Source organism: Sminthopsis crassicaudata, chromosome 5, assembly GCF_048593235.1.
Source record: "Sminthopsis crassicaudata isolate SCR6 chromosome 5, ASM4859323v1, whole genome shotgun sequence".
Taxonomy (NCBI): domain Eukaryota; kingdom Metazoa; phylum Chordata; class Mammalia; order Dasyuromorphia; family Dasyuridae; genus Sminthopsis; species Sminthopsis crassicaudata.
The window spans coordinates 201,323,451-201,348,076 of record NC_133621.1 but is presented as its reverse complement, the minus strand read 5'-3'; the positions used below and the strand labels follow the sequence as shown (position 1 = coordinate 201,348,076).

At 33.3% G+C, this 24,626-nt stretch overlaps 1 protein-coding gene across 3 annotated transcripts in view; it reads right to left on the bottom strand.

Annotated features, from left to right (window-relative positions):
* SCAF11 (SR-related CTD associated factor 11) overlaps nucleotides 1-24,626 on the bottom strand; it is a 94,731-nt gene that overhangs the window by 16,001 nt on the left and 54,104 nt on the right. For all 3 annotated transcript variants that reach the window (XM_074269453.1, XM_074269455.1, XM_074269454.1), the window contains 5 exons: nucleotides 22,796-22,873; nucleotides 14,944-15,044; nucleotides 14,030-14,097; nucleotides 261-319; nucleotides 48-154 (listed from right to left, as the gene is read on the bottom strand). In XM_074269453.1, coding sequence (XP_074125554.1) covers nucleotides 48-154; nucleotides 261-319; nucleotides 14,030-14,097; nucleotides 14,944-15,044; nucleotides 22,796-22,873 — 413 coding nt within the window. The remainder of the gene's footprint in view (nucleotides 1-47; nucleotides 155-260; nucleotides 320-14,029; nucleotides 14,098-14,943; nucleotides 15,045-22,795; nucleotides 22,874-24,626) is intronic.

The window sequence follows — 24,626 nt, the reverse complement described above, 5'->3', positions numbered from 1 at the left end:
TACCATTATTGAAACATCACAGGTTATGATCAATAGAAAATACTAACCAATGACTTCTAAAGGAACAAGAAGATTCTCCAGTGTGATTATCAGAAGAAAATACACTGGAAAAATAATTTCGGAAGCAGTGATTTGGGCAGTTCTGTCTTTGAGGCTAGAAAAGTAAAAAGTTATTATTATAACAGAGCCAATTAATAACAATAATAATATTAAAATTATTTTATACGCTCAAGAAAAATGTTTCATGTATTTCAACAGACCTTATTTATCTTAATTGATGTGGCTTTCCTTTTCAATATTTCATTGTTTGAAGTGTTTCCTGCATAAAAAACACAAAGGTTTTGATAACCTTTTCTAAATTTTTATTTTAAGACAACAGTTTACTTAAACTAATTAGAAAAGATGAAAAGTATATCTAACTAGGTTAGATTTACAATTCAATGTAAGACTTTCTTAATCTGCATTAGGTTTCATAGCTTCATAGCTATGAGATAATAGACTAAAGCTCATATTTTTAGATACAAATACTATCTATATTTGTTTTGAATAGCTAAACCAATAACAAAGATGTTAAAATAAGCATGATAAAACTGAATATATGCATTCTAAAAAAAAATCTGAGAATTTTAATTAAAAATTTTGAGTTCCAAATTCAATTCTTCCCTCTATCCTTTCCCTCCCCTCTCCCTGAGATATGAGCATTCGGATATAGATTACACATGTGCAATTAGATAAAACATTTCTAAATATTATTTTATACAAGACTCAAATTAAAGAAGAAAAAAAAAGAAAGTGAAAAATAGTATGCTTCAGTCTGTACTCAAAACAACACCAGTTCTTACACTGGAGGCAAATAATGTTTCATTATTAGTACCTGGATCATTATTTTGCTGACTAGTTAAGTCATTCACAGTTCATCAAACAAAATTGCTGCTACTGTGAAAATGTCCTCATGGTTCTGATTACTTAACTAATCATCAGTTAATTTAAATCTTTCCAGCTGTTTCTGCAATCATCCTACAATCTTACAGCACAACTTACTTAGCAATTGATGGGCATCCTTTCAATTTCCCATTATTAGCCATTATAGAATATACTCTTTAAAAAACCTATATAACAGATTCTTTTTCTATTCTTCATGATAGAAGAAACTTTCATATTGAGGTTGGTAAAATTTACAATAAGAAATCATTTTTAATGGAAGAAAATAAAATTTTAGTATAACAGAGCTGTATTACTAACATATTAATTTTTTTTTTGGCTATTGTTAGTAAAGTTTCCCTTCTCTGTCTCCTAAAAAAAAAAAAAAATCCCAAAACTTTTCTTAACTATGTAACATAAATAGGATACTTAGTGTAATTCTACCATGAATTAATTTTTTCAAAAAAAAGGCAAAAAACTAATTTTTATCTGCTACTTTTAAAATCACTACACAGAATGCTTTTAGATTGTTGTAACCTCCAGACCAATATTACTACTCCACCATTAAAAGATGCTACTACTACTAATGCTACTCTATTCTCACATGCATAAGGACAGTCCTACAAGCCAATCAGTGACTGTTCAAAATGTGTCAATGTTTTATTGTTAGACTTGTATCCTCAAATTGTTCTGACTGGTTGATGATATAGCTGTCACTACCGAAGAGCACTAACTTTTTATCTCTTTTAAGCTGATCACATAGCAGCTGCTTGAGTTTCTATTACCCATTCTTCACAGATGTACCATATACAAACATTTACAGAAACATTAAATAGCTGAGTTCCTGGATTTTGATTGGTTATTTTGTCTTGCCCTTCGGTTTTAAATAAGGTTTTCAAGTGGTACTGATAAAACTACTAAAACAACTAGTATTTAATATCTGTGATCTATCAAATCTCCAAAAGATTAGATTATACATTTAAAATTTATGTAGTAAATTAAGACTCAAGGAAAATCAAGAAGTGGGAATTACATTAACAAATAGTCACCATTAGAAAAAGTTGGTAAATTTTTAAAAATAAAATTAAAAACACTTAGTGGAATTCATTAAGTATACAAGACCCAATATGTAAAGGATTAGAAACTCTTGGACAATGGAACACTTGAGGCTAATTACTGAATGGAAAATACTCTATAAGAATAGGCGTAGAAAATGGCCCTTCCCACTATTCTGTGCTAGCCCAATCGTTTGGTGTATACAGAGAATTATGGGAGGGACTAGGAATGGAGTAAGACTAGCCAGACTCACTCTGGGTGGGAAACAAAGAGGTGAGGGCCTAGAGATTCTGCTTCCTTCCCCTTCACTTCTACTGCTAAAGACCAAGAATAAAGATTTTTGCTTATCCTGACTCCTGCTGATTCTAAGGTATCTAGGGTGCTAATGCAGTCGTCACACCAATATTTTGATAAGCCAAGACAAACTACTGAGCTTCAAAAATTCTTTATTCAAAAAAATTACTGAGACAGTTGAAAACTTAGTAGAAATTAGCTTTTGAACACAGGAATTCTTAAACTGGAGAGTCAGAAATTTTTTAAAAAATATTTTGGCAGTTTGTACTTTTGTAATCTTATTTTGTGCATTTAAAAGGAAAATAGTTAAAGGATCTTCACATACAAAAATATATAGTAATTCTTTTTATTGCAGCAAAGAAGTGGAAACAAATGAATGCCTACAAACTGAGAAATGGCTCGATTAATTATGTTATAATACAAAAAAATAATGGATTATCACTGTCAGGATGAGAAATTATGAAAAAGACAGTAGAGGACTTCCAAGTGAACTAATATGAAATGATACAGAATGAAATGAGCAGAACCAATTTAAACAATGGCTAATACATTAGAAAAGGAAAAAAGCTATGAAAGATTTAAGTACCATAATCAATACTAAAAACAATCATGACATCAGAAGATGTGGTGATTGACTCAAAGCACAAAATCATACATTTTCCAATGTATGGATTTGTTTTATGTGAGGGAAGCCTTGTTTTTTGGAGGAGAAAGAAGAGAATTGGGGGAATTAAAAAAAAAAAAAAAATATATATATATACATATATATATATATGTAATATATATACATAAAAGATAAAAAGAAAAGGCATCAACTAATTTAAAAAAACACCACAGGAAACAGAGGGAAGTTCAGAAAGGGACAGAGACAAACTGTTGTAACTACCATATAAAATTTGAAGGGGTGTGGGTAAAAAACAAGCTGAGATTCACAGCTTTACATGACTGTTCTTAACAGTAAATATTCATTTTTTGAATGACTGTCAAGAAAAATTAAATTTTAAAAAATCAATTGCACGTGCCTGTATCTGGTTTAGCTCTCCTATGGTTGGATAATGACCATTACTTATCAAATTAATATTATATTGGTACTCCTCTAAAAGGTATCCTGATTTTTCATTTAAGTTTTATTTCTTTGATAAGCATTTATTCAATAACAATTCTATGTCTCATGGACAAAGTATTTACTTCTTGGTCTAATGATATATTATTGTAATGTTATTTATTTAGTATAATAATATTTTAATTTTTAATATTCTGTTTTGGATAAAAACAAATATTTTTCTATTCAATAAAAGCTGGAAAAAGACCCAAGGTTTATTATGAATATCACTATGCTATATTTAATTTACAACTTGGGTTAAAACCCTTTTCAGAAATGTTTCCTCCATGCTTCTAGAAGTCAATGGCATAAATATACTAGCTGATTTTCTCAAGGTCAGTCTAAAGGTCTTCTAAAGAGGCCTTTCCAAAAATGCTTTTTGGTGAGCAAAATTAGCAATTTTTTAAGCCCTTTAAGTTAGCCTTTTAGCTCCTTATGTATAGAATTATCCCTTGGGAGAAAGCACAATTAAATACCAGTTGGCCATTTAAGTATCAAACCAAGATAATACGCCATCAAGAACAGTCAAGTTAAAATTCATAGGTGTTCTAAAACCTGTTTAGTTTTTAAGTTTTTCTGTCACCATCAATATAGGGGGCAAAGGCACAGAACTGAAAGAAAGACACATTGGAAGACAGGCTTGATGGACATTAAAAAAAAAATCAAATTAAGGCCATCCAAAGGAATGGACTTTAAAGTGGTGGATTCCTTCTCCTTGGAAGTATTTAGAAAGAGGTAAGACAACAACTTATCAAAGTATTACACTGGGAGGGGGAAAGTATGTTGCTGCAGTAGGGGCAGTGAGGTGGCATAATGGAAAGAACTCTGGAACTGGAGTCAGGAGAACCCGAGTTTAATTTCAATTCTGACCTCAGACATTTAATATTGGATGTGTGATTCTGGATAAGTCACTTAAAAACTGTAGACACCCAAAAAAAAAAAAAAAAAGTGATTATGTACTGATGTATATGTTGAAACAGATGGCTGCTTAAGAAGTTTCCAACTCTCAAATTCTAGGATTGTGTGATAGGTGCCAACCCATTTGCCTACTTTCAAATCTACATAAAGTATATATAAGGGAATCCTTCTTAGACATGGTAAAGAGCTTCAATAATATTTAATAGGGAATGAGCAGGATTATATGTTCTATCTGAATTATAATGATTTTCCTGTTTCTTCCCTAACTCAAAAAGAAAATTCATTTGATGGAACAAGAAGGGGAAGCCCAAGCTGCTCTCAAAAAATGCCCAGAGCTGTAATAGCTTGGGAAAAGAAAATGCCACCGATTGCCTCTATGAGACTTAATAAATACTAATTGATAAGTAATGGTTTCCTTCTGAGACATAGAACTGAGATTTGCTTTGTCACCTAGTAACCCGCATTAAAAGTATAAATTGAATAATTAAAGCATATGAAAAACATCTTTAATACCAGTTATATTTGTGGTTAACAAAATTCTAAGCGTGCTAAACTCCAAATAATTTAGTTTAGCACTCTTAGAACTTTGTTAACCACAAGCAAAGATGAAAATATTTAATTCCTTAGAAAACATTCAAAACAATATAACTGGTATTAAAGATGTTTTTCATATGCTTTAATTATATAGCTTAAAACTCCTAATTACTGCATATAGAAAGGAGAGGATAAGGTAAAAATTTTATCTGGTTTGGATTTGCATTTTAGAGCAATTCATCTTGGGATCTAAGAGTATACAGCTCCCTTCCCCTCTTCATAGAATGGAGGAAGTGTCAAGGAATATAGGCCACGAGGACAGCAGGGGTGAGCAGCCAGGAGCAGCAAGCTCAGCTCCTTCTTTGAGGTCCCTGTAGACTCCTCCTTAATTTGTAAGCTTGCCAAGTTTCTTAAAATCACTTTGTGAACAAGATCAGCAGCCCTAAAGAAAAAAGCTTATATCTGGGCAAAGGCTGAAAGGAAAATCTTGGCTTAAATTTAAGGTGGGATCCTTCTGGCTCAGTTTCCCACCCAATTGTTTTTTAATCTGAATAAAACTGTTACTGCTACTTGGTTGTCAACTTTAACTCTTACCTGAAGTCAAACAGCGATAAAAATACCATTATAATCATGTTCCTGCTTTTTCCTCTTATACCTAATTTCTATAATTAGAGCAAGTGGTCAGTATAAAAGCCATGAGAAATGTGCAAGTATATAAGATCTTGCTGTTTTTGACCTGAACCCTACTCATCTGCCTGTATATGTATGATATGTATGGTCTGTAGGTCTTTAAATGTTTCAAAGTAACATAAGAACAATTGCCATTAATACAATTGTTTGTAGGATCAGCTGTTATTCTATTGATTATTGAAACTAAATCTGAAATGTTTTTAGTGTGATTTGGAGAAAGGGATATAATATGGAATATTTTATGTTACATCAATGAAAAAGTCAATTTTGTTCCTAATGTGAGAACGACATGTTTGTACTTGTTCTTTGGTTACAAACATGTTCTTACAAATAACTTATTGATATGCATAGACCAAGCAATAAGAAACTGGCTACTGGCCAATCTATTACATTAACTTCCTTTTTCCCCTGGTCCCCACTTACATTCCATCCTTTGCAAAAGTGAGGGGACATACTCTTTCCCCCTGCCCTTGGGGCAGTTTTTAATTCCAGAAGCTGGTGGAAACTTTTCTTAGGTCTTTACCAAAGTATGAAGTCCCTTGTAAAACCAATTTTCACTAGTCACAAGCTAAGACAAACCAATAAACAACTTTGTCAGGTCTGTCCAATTTATGCCCAAATAAATGCTGAGGGGATTAATAGCACCCCCTTCCTCTTTAAAATCTATTCAAATGCAGATAGACTTTACACATGCAGGGGTTTCAAATTATTGCTGATTTTTGCTGATACCTTTATCAATTGGATGAAAGCTTTTCCTTATAGGTAGCAAATTTCTATTAAAAGAAACTATCTAGGGGCAGCTAGGTGGCGCAGTGGATAGAGTACCAGCCCTGAATTCAGGAGGACCTGAGTTCAAATCTGGTCTCAGACACTTAACACTTCCTAGCTGTGTGACCCTGGGCAAGTCTTAACCCCAGCCTCAGGAAAAAAAAAAAAAAAAAAAGAAACTATCTTATTTTGGCTTGTCCAGTTCTTTGTAGAATGACAAGGGCCCACTCTTCACCCCACAAAAAAACCAAACTATGGCTGAGACACTTAAAATTAATTATTATCTCCACTCTGCCTGGTATCATCAATCTTCAAAGAAGATAAAAAAATTCGATCATATTCTCTCCAAATAAACTGCTTTCTCATACTTCTTAAACCAATTTTTTCTCCTATTCCTTTAACCACATATCCCAAAGATGAGTTCTTGTGGATTCTTGCCTATGAAGTATATTTCTTTGGTGAGATTAGAAGAAATCCTGACTTGAGGCACCATCTATGCACCTGCAGGACACTCTTCTTTCTGTAAGATAAGTCTTTCCTTTCAAAACTTTAATATTTCCAAAAGCCCTACCAAGAGAAATAACTCCAAAGGGAGATTTCAATGAACCATCCTCTCTACCCAATGTGTAACTGCTCTTCAACACTTGGGCAAATTAAATTCTGGCCACTCAAGTTGAAGTGGGTTGTGGTCCTTTTAAGAAACTATTCCTTTCAGATTGATTTATTCCTTTCTGATTCCCAGACCCTCCAGGCTGATGCATTAAGCCTGCACCTTTGATTCATAAATCCTGGTCAAAAGCACCCCTTTTAATTCCAATAGGAGATCCAGGCTTGTCCTAGCCCCTATGGCATCTGAGCCAACTTGGGACTTCACCCACAGGCCCCCTTTAGCTAAATCTCTCATTATAAAAAGAGCCAAATTAAAAGCCTATCTTTTCAGAGGTTGCAAACATGCCAGCCCTATGCATGGCATGCCAAAGGATCTCTGCCCACTGGAATACTGTTTCCAGTGTTATCTTCTCTTTACCCTCACCTATTTCCTGAACTAGACTTTAACCCTACTTCCAATCCAAAAACCTCTTTTATAAATCTTGGTTTTCAGGTCTGTAAATTCCTTTATAGGAGGCCTCTTGTGCTACCAGAAGGGAGTCCCCAAAACTCTCTACCCTTGTGCCGAATCCACAGGGGGTGCAGGGGAGCTCCATTTGACTCCCTGATCCCCGAACCTGCCACTAGACCTCATTTAACTCCCTGACCACCAAAAACCCTAATTTCATTTGAGTACCTCAAATCTAAAACTTATCAAACTGAGATTTTCAAACCCCCCCACCCCCCTGGCTAGATTTTTTTCCCTCTAGATTCCGTTCAATTTGCTTTCAAATGATTATCAACATTGGGCCCTGAAGAATGCTACTTCAACTGGTTTCTGTGTCTTTGAGCTTATAACCCTTTTGAGAAGGACCCTATAAATAAGATAGACTCAACTCTACATCCTTTTGCAGTTTGAAATAGCCACAGTTCCCTTGAAAAACAGAAACTTCCAGCCTTTGTACCAAGTTTCCTCTCACCAAAAGACAGATGGGGAAGACGATGGGGTCAGAGTCCAGGGTCTACTGAAAACTGCATATCTAGTTAAGGAATATGGGGCAATATCTGTTGACAGGACCTTGCTAAAATCCTATTTGTTGACAGAACCTTACAAAAATCCCATTCTGTCTCTTCATTTGATGAGATTCTGACTCCTTCCTTATCTAATTTTTTCTTTTTTTTTTTTTTTGTATTTTATAACCTTCTAGACTGTTCAGCCAGCTAATAAAAGGCTTACATTTCAGTATAAAAGCTCTCCAACTTTTACTTATTACCAAACTCAAAGTTTGATCTGCTTCCCTTTTACACTAATAAAGTCTTTTGTGATTATAAGAGAATTCCTCTGAATTCTTTCATACCAACTATGAACCATAACTCTTAGACACTTAAGAGGGATGGGGAAAATTTTTAAACAAATTTTTTAGATCTAAATGAGGGGCCGAGTAGAAGATTCTGGAAAGATGGCAAAGTAGAGCAGAAAACTTTTCAAGTGTCCTTCCACAACATTGCTTCAGGGAATGCAGAGCAACTGAAATAAACAAAGGCCAGGCTAAAGCAATGGTTCTCCTCAGACAACAAACCCTAAGAGGACCCTAGGAAAGACCAGACCTCTAAGAACAGAGATTCAGTCAGAGTGAAGGGCAAACCTACAGGCCTATTCTGCTGAATCAACAGATAACAGTCCGAGGCAGCCTGGGACTTACAGACTTTCATCTCACAGTGTGGGGATCTGACACCAGAGTGGGAAAAGACTGAAGGATGTTCCAAGGTCAAGGGACAACAAGCACAGATGTGCTGACCAGACATGTCCCAGAGAGAATGCAGTAGCAGAAGAGTGGGGACGACACTGCTGGCTGGTGGGCACTTGCAGGAGAGCACAGTCCCTGGTTTCAGTTCCAGGGAGAGAAGACAGCTGTTGGTAGACAGCAGAGGGACTACAAGGAGTAAGATCACAGGTAGGACAGTATGACTGGAGGCTCTATCTATGGCTTAGGAGTGAAGAGGACAACCAAGGGTGAGCCCCAGAATAGACTCAGAAAGTAATAAGAAAGACCTATGGTTTGGAGAATTATTCCCCACTGCTTGGGACTAGAACTTTATCATACTAATAGTTGCTAAAAATATATATTTTTTACAACAAGAACAAAGGACAAAGTAGCAACTATGGGGACAGATAGAGAAGATCAGGGTTCATATTCAGAAGAAAATAATAAAGCAAAAAAAAAAAATCACTCCTTTTTCAATGAGAAACATCAAATGGTCCCAAGACCAAAAATATTTCTTAGAAGAATTTTAAAAGGACTTTAAAAACCAAATAAAAGAGATTGAGGAAAAATCGGGGGGAAGAGCAATCCAAGAAAATTACCAAAAGGAAGTCAACTAACTTGAAATAAGAGAACCAAAAACTTAAGGAAAAAAACAATTCCTTGGAAACTAGAATTGGGCAAAGGGAAATTAATGATGTTTTAAGACAGAGAAATAACAAAACAAAATCAAAAGAATAAAAAAAACAAAACAGAAAAACAACTGATCTGGGAAACATATTGAGAAGAAATAATATAAATTATTATTATGCCTGAAAATTATGATTAAAAAAAAGGATAGATATAACATTATTAGGAATTATCAAGGAATATCGCTCTGAAGTTAGAACAAGAAGACAATGAAGAGGGGAAAAAAAATCTGTGACCATCTGAAAGAGATCCAGAAGGACAATTTATAATAACATGACCAAGTTTCAAAGCTCCCAGGTTAAGGAGAAAATACTGTTAGCAACAAGGGGGGAAAAACAATTTAAATATCATGTAGCTATAATAAGGATTACATATGGGACAGGTAGGTGGTGCAGTGGATAGAGCACCAGCCCTGAAGTCAGGAGAACTTGAGTTCAAATTTGACCTCAGACACTTAGCACTTCCTAGCTGTGTGACCCTGGGCAAGTCAATTAACCCCAACTGCCTCAGGGGGGAAAAAAAGGAAAAGAAAGAAAAGGATTACATAAGACCTAATAGCTACTACACTGAAGGACCATTATGTTTCATAGAACAAAAGATTTGGAGTTATAATTAAGGGTAACTTGCCAAACAAAGTATATAGTCCTGAATGGAAAAAAATAGTAATTAGCTTTTCAGATATTTCTGACAAAAATAGCAGAACTTAAGGGAAAATTCAACATAAAACATCCAGGAGAAATATAAAGAAAATATTAAGGATCAATTATAAGGAGCTAAATAATTTTTCCTCATATAAAAACCTTATCAGTTCTTTTATGAATGTCATTTTTATTTAGGTAGTTTGAAAGAAAGCTTTGGATTGATTTGAGTATGATTGAGATACTTCTTAAAAAAATATAAAAACTGTTTAGGGAGAGATAAAAGAGAGTATTCATCTCATACAAATGAGTCAACAAAGAAAAAAAAAAAGGTAGATAGATACAAAAACTAGTAGGTAGAAGGGCAGATAGTGCTGAAACTTTACTCTAGTTGGGAAAAGGTTAAAGAGGGAACATATCTATATCTATATCTAGAAGAGTATAAAAGTCTTCTAAAATCAAAAAGAAATAAGAGGGGAAGGGGATAGAATAGGGAAAGAAGATAAGGGAAAAATTACTGGAGGGAGTAGGCCAAAGGGAATAGGGTAAGAAGGATAGAGAGGAAAAATAGGAAGGAAGAAAATATACAAGTAATTACACTTTAGAATTTGGGATAGAGAGAGGGATTCTTAGAGGGGGTAGGTTAAGTAACAAGAGCACAAAGTAACAGGTAGTAATAGATCCTGTAGGAATAGGAAAAGGGTGAGGGGATGGAAACAAAGCAGAACAATGAGAAGGGATAGAATGAGAAGGCTAGTGAAGAAAATAAGCAACAAATAATTATAGCTTAGAATGTGAATTGGATGAACTCACCCATGAAATGAAAACAGTTACATTAAAAATTTGAACTCCCGAAAAATGTTGTAAAAAAATGAAAGATACACACAATAAAGTTTAGGAATAGAATTTGTTATGTAAAAAAAGCAGCAGCAGTAGTAGTAAGATCTCAGACAAAGTTAAAGCTAAACTAGATTTAATCAAAAAAGAAAGAGAAACTACCGTATGTCATATAAATCAATATTATTTTCTATTATGTAAAATAACTAAATACTATAAGGCTGGAATATTGCTGTGGCACAGAAAATTATGATCTGGTGGATTCTGGAAAATACTCTATGTGTGTGTCTACTTATATAAGAATCAAGCAAAAAGAAAATTGAATTAATAAAAAGGGTGAAATAGCCAAAATAGCCAAAACCTATCAGGAAGCTAGCCATCTTTCCTTTTACTGATCTTTCTCTACCTACTTTTTACTTTCAAGTTGTATATTTTTCATTTTTAAGCTACACCTTTTCCTAGAATTTTAGATCCATTATTCTATCTATCTAGGGAAGCAATTACAAGTAACTTATATGGGAACTCTTGGATCTACTAATGCAGCAATTATTACCAAAACACATAATTATATCAGGTGTAATATAAATATTAAAGCTTAAAATGCTTAAAATTCTAGTTCTTTAGGACTGAAGAGAGGGATAAGTATAGAGTAAAATTTAGAGTATTTTAAAGAGCTATCAATAAAAAATAAAAAGATTTTTACTTGTCTATATTCTTAATGTTCTATTTTGATAAACAGGATATTCTACATAAGTCCAGTGTAAAAAGAGACCAGTTTAATAAGTTATTTTCCAAATATATCTTTGTTAATGCAAAACAACTATAGATTATCTGTGTACTAAGCTATGAGTAAACACTGCTAGGGAGAATTAACACAAAAGTTATTTTCTAATGATTTCAGAAGAGAATTTAATATGAAAAAAACATTTAAATTAAGAATCATCTTAAGACCAAAAATATCTTCATAACAAAAGCATTGAAAAAGCAAATGATACCTTAAATTTTGAAGACTACAGATGACAATAAATCAAGAAAATTAAGGCAGACAGAAATTACTAGCATCTTCATTTGGATGTTAAATTGTCTCTAACTTATAAGATCTGTATACTAACATAACAGTGGCCGGGGAGGATCAAATCCTCAAGCATATAGTCTCCTTTGCTTGGCAGTAACCCATGTTAATATTTGGAGGGGCCCTACCTACAAAATAGTGGAATGGTACCTGCCCCCCACTTCATATTACCATATGATAGCAGAAATACTAATTAGTAGTCAGAAATGAGTGGATATTCAAAGGAAGTAAATAGGCCAAATATCTCTTTCTTTTCTATTGGCCACTAGATGCAAACACTATTTTGAGCTCCAAAAAGCTAAGGGCTGACACAGAAGTACATGGTCTTCCAAGCAAGCCTGTGTCTAAAATAGAGCTGTTTCCTCTTTATTCTTCTTTTCCATTGAACAGGACCAAGTGGAATCTCAAAAAAAACCCTACCTCCTAAGATGGGATAATTCTGAGAAATAGTTCGTTTTGCCAGTCAGCTGTATCACATTCAGAAATAAACTTGATGGTAAGAATAATCACCTTAAAATTTTAAGTTTCAGCCCACTCTCTCCAAAAAATAATATGCTAATAAGAGAGAGTTTGCCCCAATTCAATGGGGAAATTTCACAGTTTGGTTTTTTATATACTTTTATAATAAATATTTTTATAAAACTAAATGATACTAATTGGTTAAGTAATATTCTGGAGATATTAATTGATAAACTGATAATAGGGAGATAACCAGTGCTGAATGATATCAAGGAACAAAACAGAATAGGAAGTCAATATTACTAAGAAGACACCAACAACCTTTCAGGGGGAGATATTAAGAAATTTTAAATTGATCCTGCATCATGTTCTTATTGATCCTAGTAACAATTAATTAATTTTGTCCTGTGACTGCATAAGTCATAGTTCTTCGTCTCTGACCTTAGTTTAGGTTTTAGCTTACCTGTAATAGGTTAAGTTTAAAAATACAGCCTTCTTACCTCAAGGAATGTAACTGACTTTGGAGAATGTATGTAAAAGAAAGGGAGTTGGGCCTGATATCTTTACTCCGCCAAATTATCCTTCAAAGATGTCTAATTTCCTGCTATCCTGCACTTGGACTTCAAACAATGAGCACTTCTTAGTTTCATGAAGAGAGGGAAGGGAGGGAATCACTGCTAAACCCCATTACCAAACTTCCAACCAATCATGTTACCCTGTGTTTCAGCTTTGTAATAAATCATGCTGTTCTTAACCCTGTGACATCATCTAGTTTGATGTGTTCTGTACTCCCCAAAACCTACATAAGGGGAATTATCCTCTTGCTTAGGGCTTTGGCATATGGAGGCAAACCACTGACTCATTTGATGACAGATAATAACAGATAATAATAATGACAAATAATCCTTGCTAACAAATGGTTATCTTATCAATAGATTCTAATTGTGAAAGTACCTCTAATAAAATCCTGAGGGGGAGATATCTGCCACTGGAAAACTGACTTGTCAGTGTAAGAGGGAGTTAGAATAAGAGCCCATATAGTTTTCATGGGCTTCACTAAACAAATTGGTTTCAAGTTTAAAATTTGTATGGCCCAGTTAGCTTTACTTTGTTTTATGATTATAAGTAATTCACAATCATTTTCTGAGTACCTAATACATACAAGTAGCTGATAAAGACATTGCCCCCTTAAGGACATTATAATATAGTTGAGAAAGCTAGGTATACAAATGAAAAAACAAACAAGAAATGCTAATGTCTTTATAAATAAGTAGTGCAAAGAGTAATTCCTTTAAGGGTTTGAGCAAAAGAAATTCTTCAGAGAAGAATGAGCTTGAAGAATTGGCTCTCTATTGAGGGGAAGAAAAAAGGCTTTCTAAAATGGATGTCAAAGATAATGAAAAAGATAGTAAAGAAATTTAAATGCTTAAGAGTCTTGACCATATAACTAAGGAATTTGTGGGGAGTCACTGAAAGTTTTTAACAAGGGAATGATATGAAAAAAAAATGATTACATTAAGGTGAAAATGAAGTTTTGACAACATTCATGAGTCAGCAATATGAGAGCCAGGAAATGTTAAAATGAAATTATTTATGAGACTACATAAGGAACCATAGCATTAAAATGAATATGGATCTGAATTAGGAAAAACACTGTAGGAATGATAAAACCGGAATATAACACCAAAAAATTACTTACTATGCTTTTTCTTCAAATCTTTATACAACTTTGCACTTAATAGATTTCTTATTACATCTGCTTTTTTTCTGTGAATAGCAAGAAATGAAAACTATGAAAAAGTAACAGTTTATTTTTTTCATATTAACAATATCAAATTTCTATTGCAGGGTAGTCATGTTGGAAAAATTCTGTGTAATCAACTTATAATCATTAAAAATGTAGCAATTATATTTTTAAATCTCTCTGATGAAAGAACATCTTTATACTTAAATAACATATTTCAACTTAATTTAATCACTATGTTGGCCTATTACCACCAATATAACAGTTAACAACCATTATACTATGTGCCATTTTATGGATTAAAAATATCATATTGTTGAGACTACTGAGAAGTGCAATATCATTTCAATTTGAACACACGAAAAAAGTAATTACATTCATGGGTCATATGAAGAAAACTATATACCAAAAGGAGTACATGGAATAGATTAGCTCACATTGTGGTACCTAATATAAAAAAAGAACTTTGAAAGTAAAATTCAGGACTGATCAGACTAAGTAGAAAGTCCATTCCCACTTCTAAGTAGTCCATTATCATGAAAAAAATAAATAAATAAATAAATAAATAAATAAATAAATAAATAAATAAATAAATAAATAAATAAAAGAAAATCTGTAAATTTTGCCATAAATATCCTGTGGAATATCCTCAGCTGATTTTACCTTTGGTTATAATTACCTTTTGTTGTCAAAGACAATGAGGATATTTCTACCTACCTGTTAAGGTTACAGGTAATATTTCTTTAAAATATTAAGTGGTTAAAAACATTTTTTTAAAAGCTGGATAATGCCTAAACCAACCTTTTCTAAACACACTTACTTGTAGAAACATTCTAACTAGGTTTCTATTTTTGCAGTTTATCACTGACCTCATACAGCTTTTAATATATACAGAACAGGAGTCCTGCTTCTTAAAGGAGCTTTCATTTTTCTTATCATCTGTTTCTTTTAATTGTCTTTCTACTCGAACCTATGAAGAAAATCAAATTTATAGCATTAGAATTTAACATGATAAAAATAAAGTGCTTAAGTTTGTCTATTCCAAAATACCGAAATATATGAAAACTAGCATTCTCATTGAAATACCCAAATACTGACTTAATGGTATGACTTGTTATCAACAATTGGGAAATGGAAATAGATTTTAGAGGATTCACATGCTGCCCCGATATGAAAGATGCTTTTGGAAATGAGTTACCCATCTAAAAACAGAAAATATTTGGCTTTAAATACTTAGAAAAATCTTTAACTAATTGTTCACACCACGACAATTCTCCCCAATATTATGTGATTTAACAGAATGTAAAATTCCTACCAAACTAATTTCCCTCATAGGCTAATTGTACACTATTTCAAAGTGCGATTCTTTTTGGGCAGCAAAACAAGTGTTTAGACATGTATACATATATTATATTTAATTTATACTTTAACATATTGAACATGTATTGGTCAACCTGCCATCTGGGAGGAGGAGGGGGGGAAGGAGGAGAAAAATTAGAACAAAAGGTTTGGCAATTGTCAATGTTGTGAAATTACCCATGCATATATCTGGTTAATAAAAACTATTAAAAAACAACAACAAATATTTTTGCACATGTGGGTCCCTTTCCCTCCTTTATGATCTCTTTGGGATATAAACACATCAGAGACACTGCTGGATCAAAGGTTATACACAATTTGATAGCCATTTGGCCATAGTTCCAAATTGCTCTTCAGAATGGTTAGATCATTTCACAACTCCACCAACAATCCATTAGTGTCCCAATATTCCCACATTCCCTCCAACATTCATCATTATCTTTTCCTGTCATTTTAGCCAATCTGCAAGGTGTGTAAAGGTAACTCGGAGTTATCTTAAATTACATTTCTCTGATCAGTACTGATTTAGAGCACCTTTTTATATGACTGAACATGGTTTCAATTTCTTGATCTGAAAAGTGTCTGTTCATTTACTTTGATCAAAGAATGAAGTTTAAAAAGCCACTCCTTGCAGGAAGAAAAACTGATATGGAAAATAGATTCAGGAGAGACAATTATCAGAATTATTGGAATATTTGAAAGCAATAATCAAAAAGAGTACCTGGGCAGCATTTTTCAAGAAATTATCAAGAAAAACTATCCTGATGTCCTTGACTCAGAAAGCATTCAAAGAATCCATCAATAACCTCAGGAAAGAGATTCCCAAATAAAAACTCTAAGGAACCTTAAATTAAAATTTAAGAAATACAAAGTCAAGGAAAAAACACTTAGTGCCCAGAGAGAAAAAAATTAAAAATTCAGGGAATCATAATCAAAATTATCACACAAGACTTGACAGCTTCAACATTAAAAGATCGGAGGGAATACAACATGATATTACAGAAGGCAAACCAAGAATAACTTACTCAGCAAAATTAAGCATATATATATATATATATATATCAAGCGGAAAAAAGGTCATTCAAAGAAACACAAGGATTTTAGGTTTTCATAAGATGATGAAAGTAAACCAAAAATTTGACCTCCAACATCAAGACCCAAGTGAAGCATAAACAGGTAAAAAGGAAAAAGTAGACATTAAGAGATTCAAAAGAACCAAACTGTTTACGCACCTACATGGGGAAGATGAGAGTTGTAATTCTTTTTTTTTTTTTTTTAAATTTATTTATATATATATATATTTTCACAGTATATATGCATGAATAATTTTTTTTAATAATATTATCCCTTGTATTCATTTTTCTAAATTATCCCCTCCCTCCCTCTACTCCCTCCCCTTGATGACAGGCAATCCCATAAATTTTACATGTGTTACAATATAACCTAGATACAATATATGTGTGTAAATACCATTTTCTTGTTGCACATTAAGTATTAGATTCCAAAGGTATAAGTAACCTGAGTAGATAGACAGTAGTGCTAACACTTTACATTCACTTCCCAGTGTTCCTTCTCTGGGTATAGTTATTTCTGTCCATTATTGATCAACTGGAAGTGAGTTGGATCTTCTTTATGTTGAAGATATCCACTTCCATCAGAATACATCCTCATACAGTATTGTTGTTGAAGTGTATAGTGATCTTCTGGTTCTGCTCATTTCACTCAGCAACAGTTCATGTAAGTCTCTCCAGGCCTCTCTGTATTCCTCCTGTTGGTCATTTCTTACAGAGCAATAATATTCCATAACCTTCATATACCATAATTTACCCAACCATTCTCCAATTGATGGACATCCATTCATCTTCCAGTTTCTAGCCACTACAAAAAGAGCTGCCACAAACATTTTGGCACATACAGGTCCCTTTCCGCTCTTTAGTATTTCTTTGGGATATAATCCCAATAACAGCAATGCTGGGTCAAAGGGCATGCACAGTTTGACAACTTTTTGGGCATAGTTCCAAATTGCTCTCCAGAATGGCTGGATTCATCCACAACTCCACCAACAATGTATCAGTGTCCCAGTTTTCCCACATCCCCTCCAACATTCATCATTATTTGTTCCTGTCATCTTAGCCAATCTGACAGGTGTGTAGTGGTATCTCAGAGTTGTCTTAATTTGCATTTCTCTGATCAGTAGTGATTTGGAACACTCTTTCATATGAGTGGATATAATTTCAATTTCATCATCTGAGAATTGAGACTTGTAATTCTTAAAAATTGTATCACTAATACTTGTTATTTATCCTTTGTTCTCAAAAAGAACCATGTCATCAGAGAGATGATCCCAAGACATGCAAGTAAGCTGGATTTAAGTGAGGATGGGCTATGCAAAGTCATCAAGTTCACTCCTCCAGTCAAGTGGATCCAATGGCAAAATATAGATCAGGACCACTAGAGGTAGCTCTGGACACAGTAAGAGACTTTGGCTTTTTAAGCTAAGATCTTTAACATGTCTCAGTCTGTCTGAGGGAAGGCCCAATCAGGTATTAAGGCTAGGTAAAGAAATGAGGCAGAGAATGACCTCTTCTATCTAATCACAAAAATCCAAAACTATAGTCTGAGAAAGGACTCTCAGGGTTTTTGGACAAAATAGAAACAATTGCTATTACACTCACTCTGAGTCAATCCAAAAAATGAAACTGAGAGCAGCCTGGAGCCTATTGTTTATCAATCAGTGAGAGCCAGAGTAATCTGAGTTTATGGTATGAGGATTAAGAAAGAAATCTAGCCAAAAACCAGGGAGACTTTTGGGATCAAAGAGGACCATGACATCAAGGAAGGTGAAACCAAGACAGGCAAATGAACTGGATTTAAGTGAGGGAGGACTGTGCAAAGTCAGCCCTCCCTTTTTCCTCCAGAGCCATCTGCGTCCAGTGGCAAGATATGGATCAGAACCACTGGAGATGGCCCCAGATGCAGGGGGAGACCTTGGCCTTTTTAACTTGAGATCTTCAACATGTCTCAGTGTGACTGAAATATGCTTGAAGCAGAGAGGCACATAAAGAATAACAGGGGATAGAACAGAAGCCATTCAGCTAGGGGGTGGGGGTGGGGGAGAAAGCAGGGACAATAATCTTGATCTCTACAAAGCAAAAGCAAAAATAGATCTAATTAGAAAAGGAAAGAAACTACATCTTAATAAAAGGTACTATTGTGTTTTATATTTTTAAAACCATTATACATTTTCAGGCTTAAAATGGAAGCATGACAGTTTTAATTATATGAAAGTCAGTATGCTTTTGAAGATGGACTTTTGATTAGACCTTTATTGAGTCAAGCTTAATTGATTCTCAAACTCCAGATACTTTCAAACTTTTCCCTCAACCACTATTATCTAATGCAAACGGTATTTTAGACCAAATTTTCAGAAATTGTCACTGAGTTTTTTTTTTTTTAAATGGGGGCACACTCAGCATCCTTCTAGTTCTTTGATTTTTTTTTTTTTTTAAATTTTGGATATTGACATAGGTCTCTCTAATGGCTTCCTCCAAGTCATATTGATGACAGTATGCTCTCTTCCTAATGTTTTATTTTCCAAATTTATTGTATATTTTAAATATACAATCTAAATTAAAATATATTTTAAATATTAAAAAAAAAGATACTGTAGATAATGAAGTTTAAAATCAATACTAAACAACATACATTCAACAAGTGAACACATCCAAATAAACAACAAGTGAATACATCCAAATTCTTAAAGGAGAAGTTAAGCAAGTTACAGCTTTATGACCAATCAAGATATATAGAGTATTATGAAATGTAAAATACATAATTTTGATTTTATTAAACCTTTTGCACAACAAAACTAATGTAACCAAGATTAGAGAAACAAGGTAAAAAGCTGGGAAATAGTCTTTACTGAAAGTGACTCTGAAAATCACCTCATTTCTTAACTTAAGAAAAATGAGTCAAATTTATAAAAATACAGGTTATTCTCCAATTGATAAATGGCCAGTTTTCAGATGAAAAAATTAAATACTATCTACAAGCATATGAAAAAGTGCTCTAAATCAAAGCTTCTTAATCTGTGGGTCACAATCCCATATGGAACTATGTAACTGAATGTGGGGTTTGCAAAAAATGTGGCTACAGTAAAAGGTGTCAAATATTTTTGCCAAGATTTAATTCTTCATGTAAAAGTAAGAAGCACATCTATCTCATTATTATGTATATTTGATTTTGTCTTTAATAAATGGCAAAATCTACAGAAACACATCAAAGAACTATTTTAAAATAAATTTCTTTATGATTTATTTTCATCAAATATTTGGTCTGTATGTCTATTTTATATATCTATATATTTATGTATATCTTTACAGATATGTAAATAGATAAATATTTGTATTTAATTGTAATTTTCTATGGGATGGGGGGAAGAGAGAAAAATAAAATAAAATAAGAATGCACAGCAGAGAACGAAAGAAAACCTTAGAAGGATGTAGAGAAAAACTGGGCAGCTTTGAAAATAATGTGTAGTAATTATTTCATAAGCTTTCTTGAAATGGAAATTTATTGCTTTATACTGATTCCTCTCATTTTCCACTATGTACATGGAAATGTCTTTTTTCCCCCTCCTTTTGTATTTAAATTTAAAATTAGTAAAGGGGGGAAGAGGAAAAAAAAGAATAGGGAGGAGGGATCTGGGGAGGAGGCATAAAAACTAGCCAGGAGCATGCCATTTGGTGCTAGGACTAAAAAGGGCACACCTGTGGCCATGCAGAAGATGACCCCAGATATGACATTGAGGGTCCTGACCTTGAATAAAGGGAGCATGAACATATGCCATTTGGCTGTTCTGTTGCTTATTATCCACTTAGTAATCTAGTGAGGAAAGAGACCTGCCTCTTCAGGTGGTGGTTCAGAAAAAGGAATAATTGCAAACTCTAGGTTGTATACTGAGAGAGGAACAAATATAAAAGCAAACATTAGTTGTGTGATTTTGACCTGAAGAATAGTTATTGATCTCAGGGTTAGTCACTAACCCAATTTGAAACCTAAAAAGGCCATTATATTTGTTGTATTAACAACAATGCTAATAATAAGGAATTAACACTCAAAGCTTCAGCTAAGCTATTTGAGCAAGTGTTTTGGAAGACAAGTAAGTCATTACTAAAGTATTTGAAAAACAATTTAAACTATTTAAATACCCAGCATAAATAAACTGTGGTAAAAGGAAGTAAGTGTAACAAGCTGAATCTGACTAAGTTGAAAGCCACTCTTCTAACGGATAACTTTCTGTTCAAGAAGACAACAGTCAGGGCATTTGAAAAACATCAGAGGTTCCTATAAAGCAGGTGAGGAGCTAGATGCTCCTGAAGAAGTCAGCAAACCAGTAGGTAAAAAAGAGGTATTTTCAAAGGATAGTCATCTATTCAAATACATTTTAAATGTCAAGAAAGGAGTGAATGATGCCCTGAGATAGACACACTAAATTTAGGGACAGAACATGGATTTGATAAACCAGATTTGTACATATTTACACAACAGGATTTTCAGACTTATTGCTAGCCAGTAATAATTCCTGGGGTAACGTGGAATAATGGAAAGAATAACTCACTTTTTGTAATCTTTTTTTTTCAGGGGAAAATCCCAGCACTTTTTTTGTTGTTTTCTCCCCCCCCCCCCCCCCCCCACCCAATAGAGTTCCACTGAGCCAACTTGGGAACTAATGTGGTATTAGTGGTATAGAGATTATGATGAAAATAGGACAATTGATAGATTTAAATGTGAGCAACTTAAATTGTTTGAAGTGTAAACTTTAATTGGCTAAGCTGATTCTTTAGACTAAGGGATTGTTTCTATAAGATATGCTATTTGAATTTAGGCATTTCTCTTTGATTGAGAGGACACATTTTCCTTCAAGTACATCTTCAACTTAAAGGCAGTTCAAAATCAGGTCAAAAGGCTATCTTCAGAAGTCAATATATAAGACTGAAGTTACTTTAATCATGTTATAATTGAGCACATGTTTCACAACCTATAATTGCAAATACCCTTATTATTGAATGTATCAGGAGACAGTAGAAACAAAGAGCTTCAAATGCATTCCCAAGAAGTTAAGTCAACCCTTGTAATTAATTAGAATTGACAAGAGTCATGTATTTAATGAGCAATGAAAAAGTCATAAATCAGGCCCCTGTCCCCTGGTCAGGTCATATAAAACAAAGCAATACCTCTTCTTCCAATTATGTCTAATGTGCTCTAATTTCACTGAATCCATATGAGCTCTGATGTTTTAAAATCTTAACCAAAATTTTATTATATGTGTGTATACACAGGAATGCTTACCTGTTTATATATGCACAAGAATATAATATTTAGAAATGAAAAGGACCAATCCTGTTTCTTAAGGGAGAGAGAAGCAATGGTTGATTTGAAGGCAAAAAACAAGTATTTGCTAAAATATTCGATTACTATCCAGGTACTGGTCCAAAAATGTTCACTTGTTGACAAATTGATACTAATTTTAATACTGTAATTTAAAAGTGTCTAAAACATAGTGGTATAATATGTAAGTACTGATTATTATGATTATTTCTTATACTTACTGCATATTATAGTCATTTCAATCTTATAGTATAACCCAAGAGAAAAGCAGCACAGTACCTGGTACACAGTACATACTGAAATGTTTACTGACTAATTAAAGTGTACTTTACTTAAACTTTCTATCTTAGCCACTGCCTGCTACCAAAATACCTTAAATATTATAGACCCTTAATGTTATAAAGCATTTCATGAAATGTGATTACAATTAACATTATAGCTTTTGTGAATAGCCTAGAACTCAAAAAAAAAATATTTATAACTGTTTCTGTGAAGTTACATGCCAAGTTACTCTGTTCTAGCCATCCTTTCAACAGCAGGGGAAAAAAGGAAAATAGTCTCTTCTAGCTTGCTTCCACTGCACTCATTCTTGCTAAAGTTTCCTAAAGTCACAAAATGTTAATTAAGTATATTCAAACTTAAAAGAAAATTAATCTCCTTATGAAAAAACTAGATGGAGGAGCAGATATAGTGCTGGATCTGGAATCAGGAAATCTTTAAATTGAATGAAGCCTCAGAAACTAAACTTGTATCTGCCTCAAACAAGTTTTTTCATTTATAAAATAGGAGTAATAATAGCATCTACCTATGAGGATAAAATAAGAACAAAGCAATTTGCAAGGACTATATAAATGCTAGGCTACTATTATGAATATTCTGTTTAAAATATATATACATATATATATATATTTATATTTATTTATTTACACATAACCGTCCTTCCCCCCCATGCCCAGGTATTCTCAGACCTACCTTTACACAACCTTCCAATGCACTGAATTTACATACTGCCTGAAAAGGTTTTCGATCAATGGGACATGAAGGCAGAGTCTGAAATGAAATTAATGAATTAAAAATTTTTCATTTTTTTAAACATCTCTTGTATTAAGTTTTTTACAAAAACTAGAAATGAAACATTGTTTTTCCCCAAATTTCATTACTATTATTTTTCCCCCTGTAATTCTTCCCTACTTTCTTTAAAAAAAAAAAAAAAAAAAAAAAAAAAAAAATTATTACAACTTTTTATTGACAAAACATATGCATGGGTAATTTTTCAACATTGACCCTTGCAAAAACTTGTTTTAACTTTCCCCCTCCTTCTTTCTCCCCTAGATGGCAGGTAATCCCATACATGTTAAATATATTAAAGTATATGTTAAATACAATATATGTATACATTATTTATACAGTTGTCTTGCTACACAAGAAAAATTGTGTTTATAGAAAGAAGGCAAAAATAACCTGGGAAGAAAAACAAAAATGCAAGCAAACAATAACAGAAAGAGTATAAATGCTATGTTGTGATTCACATGCATTTCCCAGTGTTCTTTCACTGGGTGTAGCTGGTTCTGTTCATTACTGATCAATTGGAATTAATTTGGATCCTCTCATTGTTGAAGAGAGCCACTTTCATCAGAACTGATCCTCATACAGTATTGTTGTTGAAATATATAATGCTCTCCTGGTAATACTCATTTCACTTAGCATCAGTTCATTTAAGTCTCTCCAGGCCTCTCTGAAATCATCTTGCTGATCGTTTCTTACAGAACAATAATATTCCATAACATTCATATACCACAATTTACCCAACCATTCTCCAATTGATGGACATCCGTTCATTTTCCACTTTCTAGCCACTACAAAAAGGGCTGTCATAAATATTTTTGCACAAACAGGTCCCTTTACCTTCTTTAGTATTTCTTTGGGATATAAGCCCAATAGCAGCAATGCTGGATCAAAGGGTATGCACAGTTTGATAACTTTTTGGACATAATTCCAAATTGCTCTCCAGAATGGTTGGATTCTTTCACAACTCCACCAACAATGCATCAGTGTCCCAGTTTTCCCACATCCCCTCCAACATTCGTCATTATCTTTTCCTGTCATCTTAGCCAATCTGACAGGTGTGTAGTGGTATCTCAGAGTTGTCTTAATTTACATTTCTCTGATCAATAATGATTTGGAACATCTTTTTATATGGGTAGGAATAGTTTCAATTTCATCATTTGAAAATTGTCTGTTCATATCCTTTGACCATTTATCAACCGGAGAATGGCTTGATTTCTTATAAATTTGAATCAATTCTCTACATATTTTGGAAATAAGATCTATCATCACTATTATCAGCTTTATCTCCTGCTGCTGATGGCATAATATATATAACCACTTTTGACAAATACATATCCATGAACAACACAGTGTCAAGAAACTTTTCAAGACCTTAATTATAGTAAAATTGCTGACCTAACAATTTTCTCACAAGGAACTCACTATAATTAATAAAATCACAAATCTGAACATGAAAAAAGTTTTTTAAAGACCTTTTTGGTTGATAAGAAACAGAAATAAATTTCCACTTGATAAACTGGAAACATAAATTAAATCATTGAACTAGGCATCAAAACTATGACCCCTTAAAAATGTACCTTCCAGCTCTAAAATTAATAAAGTAATTCAAGTCTATAACAAACATAATAAAGAAAATGTTCAGCAGAATAAATACCACACAAAGATGTGAGTATGTATACATATACATGCATATACATACGTGTATATGCACATGCATATATTTCTTAGAGTAACT